General features: G+C 49.7%; 1 protein-coding gene across 1 annotated transcript; it reads right to left on the bottom strand.

Annotated features, from left to right (window-relative positions):
- Nucleotides 1-6942: 6942 nt before the first annotated feature.
- LOC123050021 (FCS-Like Zinc finger 1) lies at nt 6943-7968 on the bottom strand. The gene is made up of 2 exons (XM_044472869.1): nt 7729-7968; nt 6943-7647 (listed from the first exon to the last, which is right to left on the bottom strand). Exons 1-2 carry the CDS (start codon nt 7875-7877, stop codon nt 7374-7376), a joined length of 423 nt encoding a protein of 140 aa, XP_044328804.1. The 5' UTR covers nt 7878-7968; the 3' UTR covers nt 6943-7373.
- Nucleotides 7969-8195: the final 227 nt, after the last annotated feature.

The following is an 8195-nucleotide window of genomic DNA, read 5'->3' as shown; positions in this document are numbered from 1 at the left end:
TGAAAACCTGGAGACTCGCATTTTTGGGCTGGCCTAATAGAGGCAAAGAGAAATCTCATCCGCTTTTGGTCTTTCGCGATAAAAGACTGGTTGGATATTCGGTTCTTGGAAGACATCTCGCTAGGCAATGTCGGTCTCCGAGATCAATATCCAGCCTTGTACAACATTGCTCGTGATAAGAATATTACTATTGTGCAGGTGCGGAGTTCATCACCGTCGAATATTTCGTTCAAGCGAGACTTGATTGGGCCTCGGCTTATGTCATGGAGTGAAGTAAAAAAAATGCATTTAAAAGGTGTAAGCCACCATTTCTCTTCTATATAATTATCCAACCCCCAATGAGCTAAGTGCATGTAGAAAGTAAGGAGACCATTTTTTTTTCGAAAAGAATGATCACCCCTGGCATCTGCATCAGAACGATGCATGCAGCCATATATTATTAATAATGCAAAATCTAGCAGTCGAACAACCTCGACTCAAAAATGAAGCGGAAAACAAACCCTGAGGTTGTATACCTCGCGATAGTAACTCCCCCAGATAGCCACTAACCTATGTTACAAGACACATCAGAAACGAAAAATACACAACTCCTACGCTGCACCTTCAAGAAGGAGTTGGCGCACATGCGCCTATGATGATGAGTCCACCACAAGGTTGGACTCCGGATTCTCATCCCCAAAGTAAGGAGACCATGTGTATGAATGTTATTGATCTTGATTACAGTGTGATGAGAGAGAGGCATTTTTTTTATTTTAAAATGCATTGCAAAGATAGAAATACACTTTTTATAGACAAAAGTCAAATGTATACTCTTCACCGGACGGAGGGCAGTCCATCCACTATGAGGCTACATAAAAACAAAACAAAACACCAAGTTCATGGCATCCTGGTCATTTGGGCAGTCCATCCACTATGGTGTCCAGTGACAGAATTATGTAGAGTGCATGGCGTACACCTGCGATGATCGAATTCACGAAGTTAACAAAGTTCGCCAAAAGAAGCCGAGAATTTAACACAGATTCTGATTGGAGAACCAGCACCTATACGCTGTCATCTAAACGACTTTGCATCCACAAGTAATAATGAAGCGAGTCGTATATACCAACGTCTGCATGACATAAAAACATAATTTTAAATTTTATTTACTCTTTATTTTAATTTTACAATTCATCCAAAAGCATATGCACCCAGAGCCAAAAACGACCATCCCAAAACTGAGTGAGTACTAGCTCGACTACTACTCGTCAGACGAGGGAACCGGATGATGATATATCAAATGCTCTTTTTTAGGAAAGGAGGTTAAAACCCCGGCCTCTACATCAATCAATCGATGCATGCACGCCTACAAACTCGATAACGTGGAGTGCTCACTCCACATATCTAAAGTTGGTGTCGTCGCCGATCCATCAACATAACATATCGCAACCTACATTGGGTCCAGCAAATCTAAAGCATACAACACACATACGGTTTAGAAGGCGCCATCATCATCGTCGTGCTAACCCGACTTAATGGAAGAGGTCCTCATTATCATTGCCAGTCCGGCCATCCATCGATGTCACCACGGCGCCCAACGGCACCACCTCCCTGCGCGAATTGCTGAGCACGTCGCAGTCGCCGCCGGTACACCAAAGCATCATGCCGCCAAGTACCACCAGCAGACATAGCTTGAAGTCTCTGGAAAAACTGTCGTGTGTAGCACCTGCCGAACAGGCATAACAAAGCGCAACACCTGTTGGCATGACTTGCCATCTCCACCGAAGCTCCGTGCAAGACGAAGCTGCTCCACCGCCTACCTCTGTCTTCCAGCGTTGCTCCACAAATAATGCTCCCTAGATAGAAACATCACCACAGTGCTGCCATCATCCGATCTGAAAGACCAGATCCTAGGGTTTCTCCTGGAGCAGCACGAATGGGTTAATAGTAGTTACACGACGATGCTTTCATCAAGGTAACGACGCAGAACGCCACCATCGCCCGCCGTCGGCTCGGTATTCACCGGCCACTATGTCTCCGCGACTCGCGGACGGAACTAGATGACAGATCCCGAGATCCGAACACCCAGCCTCAGGCCGACCACCTCCGAGAAAGAGATGACCACCACCGTTGGCTGCACCGCCAGACCAGATCTGACCGGAGGTGCCGCCGTCGAGACCACCAGGCCCTCCATGCCGCCGTCGCCCGAAAAGGCCGGCCAGCCGCTGCGCACGCCACCCACGCCACCGTCCGTAGCTGGGCCGCCCTGTAGCCGCTGCCCGAGGCAGGGCCAGCCACCGCCGCCGCCTGCCGCAGCTATCTCCACGGCGTCGCAAAAACCGGATCGGCCACGCCACCTCACGCCTAGGAGCCCCGCACCACCCGTCAGACGCGCGAGAGAGGAAATCCTCCGCCACCGCCATCGCCCCCCGGCTTAGCACAACAACATCCCCCAACGGCGACGATGGGAGGGGAGGAGGGAGAGTGTGCCCCCGGCGGCAAGGTTTTTGGGCGCCTCACGAGTCGCCTAGCGGGGGAAACGCGGGGGGCTCGCGGACGGACAACAACATCAACTACTTTTCTGTCACGGTGAGCGTCACTCCAATGCACTCCTGCAAAGCACTCGAGTCACCTGACGCACCTCTATATGGATGTTATTGGGGGACAGCCTAAGCATGGCACAAGTGGAATTTGTTCATGTGTCTTCAGGTTGGATCTTTTCAATCTAAACGTTTCTTCATCGGTGACGGTTGTTGTCCTGATGCGCTGGTCCTATGGGATCTTAGCACGACGACTTCCCAACTGTCTAGTATAACAAGTTGTGTCCGGCTCCGGCAAGGAAGGGGCGATAACGGCGGCGTTCTTTCGGCTCCCTTCAGTGCTTGTCCTCGTTGCTAGATGGGAAACGAATCTAGATGTAATTTTTATTATTTCTGGTGTTCATTGAAAATGAATAAATTGAAAGTTTCACTCAAAAGAAAAACATGCTCTTACATACTATGATGTCTCGTAAAAAAAGGGAACATCAATTTCAAGGCATCCTATTCGGCCACTCCACTGGTGTCTAGGACCGGAATTAGGTAGAGTGGATGACGTCTAGAGTACCGGTGATGATTTAATTCCCTCCGTTTCAAATTACTCGTCGCCAAAATCATGTATCTAGAACTAAAATACATCTAGATACACCCGTACCTGCGACCAGTAATTCGGAGCGGAGGGAGTAGTAACAGCGAAGCATCTCTGTGAAATGCATAAGAAGAACATGCCCCCACGGATATCAAGACCCAGTACACGAACTAGCAGCGTTAATTATCTATAAGCTCGATACCTATTGCTTGATACGTATTGGATTGCCCTTTGTCGAAAAACCTGCTGTTTGATAGTCACTGTCACTCTTCTGTTCTCGACTTCTCATGTCAACGAGCACTCTCCAAACACTGTAGGGCTACAAGCTAGACCACTCTCCTGTTGGTCCGATGTGGGAATAACGGGATGATGATATATCAAATGCTCATGGACTAACAGTAACATCAATTGGTTTTCTGTCACGGTGAGCGTCACTCCAATGCACTCCAGCCAAGCACTCGAGTCACCTGACGCACCTCTATATGGATGTTACTGCGGGACAGCCTAAGCATGGCACAAATGGAATATGTTTAGTCTTGTCTGAGTGGCTATCAAGCGAGTGGGCTGCTCCGTATTGATGGGTCAATTAATACAGGCCGATTGCTTAACCAGCATCTCGCTCTTTGTCATTGTCCTGCAGCGGGTAGTTGATTCCCTGCATCTACGGATGATGGATCTACAAAAAACAGTTTCTCAACCACCAGCAAATTGATTTATGTCTGAATTTCCGTGCCCTTTGCCGCAATTCTTGTAGAAGGCACCGTAGACTGCCTGATTTAAATACATCTCGAATAATGGATTTCTTCAAACTGTGCGCGCTTCTTGGCTTTGCCCTCTCGCTTTGCAGAAACTCATATGACGGAGATTTTTTGCGAAATACCCGAAGAACAGCAACTCTGAATATCTATGCTACAGGAGATTGCACTGTTGCTGGCTTGCTGCAGAAAAGGAAAAGGTTTCAGGGTTGCGCAAAAAGTAAGAAAAAAAATGAACAAAGCAAGTTCTTTTTTTTTTAAAGGGCCTGAACAAGGGAAGTGACCAACTCCAAAAGAAGCTAGAGCATTTTCTGTTGTATTGGCGCAAGGGCGGTGAAAGACATGAAAAGATCAAGCACTGTACTATCAGGCAATAGCGCGTTCGGTCCTTTCAGAGCATTTCCTCGTCACAATTCACAGGCCACCTTTCCTGTTCTTCAATAGGAATATATATAATGCCCAACTGCTAATCAATAGCGATGAATGTTCTGACAATCAAGCACCACGGAGATCTTTAAACAAGTGCGACAGCAGTACGTACGTACGTAAGCTAACTCCACCGCGAGCAATTTAATTTCGTGCCGCGGTGCTCCGCACCAGAAGTATAGCCTACATGCGAATGGTCAGTCCGCGCACTTGACCCTTTTGAGAGCTTTGGTTTGGTTGGTTTTTTATGATTGATCAGTGACCGGACAGCCTGTTCGGACGTTTGAGACGGATATAAGGCGTGTGGTTGTAGATGCTCTAAGCTCCATAAATACGTGCCGTTTGGTCGCCTGTGTTGCCTTTGCCGCGCTCATACGTCGAAGAGCGATCGCTCTAAACACTGTAATGTACTGTACTGAACCAAAACGGGTGCCTGATGGCTGGTGGTTGGTCGGTCAGGCAAGGGAACGAACGGGGGCAGCTGATAAACAGTTCGTGAACGGACAATAAGACGACTACTTTTCTGTCAACGACTCCAGTGCACTGCCAAGCACTCGAGTTACGTGATCGCACATCTTTGCGGATCATAATTGATGACTACCTAAGCATGGTACAAAATGTTTAGTCTAGTCTGGGTGGGATTACAGTATTCATGAGTCAATCAATATGCCGACTGCTCGGCCGGGATGTTGATCTCCTTCATTTGTCCTGCCGTGGACTGTGGACACAGTAGTTGATTCCATGTATGTACGGACTACCGATGACGGGTCTGTAAAAACAGGTTTGTCATGTGTGTTGGTCTGCAGCAGTCAGGCTGTAAGCTCTTCTTAACTGCATGGTTCACCATAGCTGAAGCTCTCTTTATTTCGCATCAACGGTAATTAACTTAGAGTTTCGTCCTATTTTACCCTATACTCCCTCTGTTCCTGTTTACCTGTCGTATTTTGAATTTCGTAGGATTTCTTGCACAAGTTTCCATACCACGAGAACACGCCAACTGCAAATGAAAAACGAGTTTCAGTACTGAATGGAGCCGGTGCAGTGGCCAGCGGCTACCAAAATGGGCTGGGCCCTAATGCCATACTATCAGCCCATTAAACCGTAAGGCCCTTCCGGAGCTTCCCTCGTCATGGGTTAGCTTTCGGTTCTCCAACAAACAACAGTGCAAATCCTCAAACAAACAAAAAACAGTGCGGCCCCCACCTGCTGCTAATCACGATCATGAGCGTAGCTGTTTTGACAATCCGCGCCATGGTTTAGGTTACCGACCACTACGGAGAACAATAAACAAGTGTGGTGGCAGCGCCAGTACGTACCTCGTAATCAGACTCACTCCAGACTCCACAGCGATCGCTCTGACGTGATCCATGCACTGACGTCTCGGCTAATTAACTAGCCCCGTCCGCATTGTGACCGCATGCCTCCCCAACGACCAGCAGGATGGTCACCTTCCATTAACAATCGCAGTACGTACGTAGTCGTAGCAAATAAACTATACTGCCATGATGCGTCCCCGCAGAAAAATCAAAACCACCATGACGATGTGAATAACGTACCCCGTCCGTCCGTTTAGAAATGCAAGATCGCGTCTCCCAACAAAAGTGGACAAATTATTGGTGATGGGCCGGGCATTAGTTAACGGGGGTAGGTTTTGGTGGCATCCTGCCATCCCGGTCACCTTTGTACGCAGCACCACTAGTTAATCCCTCCGGTGGTACCACCGAGCAGAGCTAGCGTTAAGAAATTGCGATCATAGGTAGCACGGCACGGACCTGGCTGTAGTAGCCACCTAGTTCGGCATCCATAGCAGCCGAGGTCCACTCCGGGGAGAGTAGAGTAACGAAAAGTTGACACTCACTAGGTGGTTCCCCGGATTCCAGCCAGCCCGCGGCTCACGCTGGGGGGACACACTCCACCCGCACAGGTGGACGGACCCCGTGATGCCACGGTAAACCGCACCGTCGCATTTCTTTATCCCTCGGTGATCTCGTCTACGGAGTAGCTAGTTTTATCGTAGGATTTGCTTTAGGAATTGTGGTGGAATTCCTACGTTTCCTACGGCAGTAGAGTAGTTCATGTAGATCCTGGCTGAGAAAAGGTGAATGAATTGCTCGCGGGAATATGCACTGCCCGTTCTGCTTGTCGGGCGTGGCGAAGAAGATGCCGGGAAATCAGGCAAGAAATCTTGCACAAGATCTATGAGATCGATTGCATTCGTTACAATATTAGTGGGCATCCAATCCTGCGCATCTCGGGTGACTTTTAAAAGAAGCTAGACCGGCATAGTTTATGCGTGTCTTTGCACCGCTGTGTGACTCCATTGGCCGTCCAATTTTGATTCGTAGTAGTAGTGTTGTGATACTTGATCACTGAACTAATCTTTCGTGTTGATTTGAGATCGCCCTGGTCAGCAAGTATGCGCACTAAAATATGTCTCACACTCTCACGTCGCCATCCTTGAGGTTGCGATGACACTGTCAAATCCGCGCCGGACTCGGCGCTGCCACAGATACAGTGAGCAAGAAGCTCTGAACCTTCGATGCATCACCACTCTGAACTCTGAATCTGAACCAGATTTTTGTTCAGTTTTTCCTACATATCATGCAGCCAGCCACACTATCTCTGTTTCGTTGCACTTTCATCCAAATGTTCAGAAACACATGCACAAAAACATGTAGTATTGATCAAAGTAACAACAAGATTTACATCTAGAGCGTTTGGTACGGAAAATCAATCCCATTCCACAAAAGCAGAACAAACAGCCAACTTAATCTGGGGCGAGAAGAATGGAGAGGGAGCCCATGCACCATGATGCATTGCATGCAACAATGGCTCACACTCTCGTGGCTCTAAAGTTCTAACCTCGATCGGGACACACTATTTGTGAAAAAACCTCCATGTCCAGCCGCCCGTGGAACAACGGGACCCTAGATCAGGCGTGTACGTACACCACTAATATATGCATGCAACCGGTCCCTAAACCCGTATGGTCATAGACGTGTGAGTACGTGTATATGTCCGTCGTCCTGTACTGTACGTACGTGTGCCAAACTGAGGTCGCCGGAGATCGGGTGCAGTCTAATCAGAGCGTCACACGCGCAACGCGGGGCTCCTCGCGGCGAACCCGGCGTCGGCCCACGGGGCGGAGCCCACCATAGCCGCCCGCGGCTGCGGCTCCGGCTCCGGCTGCTGGTGCTGACGGTGATGGTGATGGTGGTGGTGGTGATGGTGGTGCTGCCGGTGCTGCTCCTTCCGCGCCGCCGACACCGCGTGCGCCGCCGCGTGCTTCTTCCGCCGGTGCCTCGCCCTGTCCACCTCGATCTGCTGATGCCTGCACTCCTCGCTGCAGAACGGCGTGTCACCTCTGCACAACACAGTACACACACGTAGTCACGCACACAGACAAGATGGTCGCGTTGCATGCAGCTGGGACAGAACGACGGACCTGTACATGAAGATGTCGCCGGAGAGGGACTTGCCGCAGAGGGAGCACTCCTCGAGGAAGTGGTGGCCGTGGCCGTCCGCCTCGCGGACGCAGAACATGGGCGATGACGGCGGCTTCATCGTGCTCATGGCGCCGGCCCCCTTCATCATGCTGCCTGCGGCGGCGAACAGCCTTAGAATTGGGAGCAATGCCGCCTTGACATGGCACTAAATGTCAAGGAGGCTCGGCTGGCTTGCCGTCTTCCGGGGGGTGTGCACAAATAGGGCACGGCTCAACTCCATTTTTAGCCTCCCACGAACGACGAGAGGCTGCAAATTCACACCGGAGGAGAGCAGAGCCATGAATAGAAGCCAAAGGCAAGGAACCGGAGCTATACATTTTTGTTGTTTTTGGTCTGATGGAAATGGTCCTAAACGATCGATTCTACTAGCCGTCCCTAGTACATTCAGTTAGAGAGCGCGCGCACC

The sequence above is a fragment of the Triticum aestivum genome, chromosome 2D (assembly GCF_018294505.1).
Source record: "Triticum aestivum cultivar Chinese Spring chromosome 2D, IWGSC CS RefSeq v2.1, whole genome shotgun sequence".
NCBI classification, from domain to species: domain Eukaryota; kingdom Viridiplantae; phylum Streptophyta; class Magnoliopsida; order Poales; family Poaceae; genus Triticum; species Triticum aestivum.
Note: the sequence above shows the minus strand (reverse complement) of the source record. Positions and strands in the feature narration are given on the sequence as shown.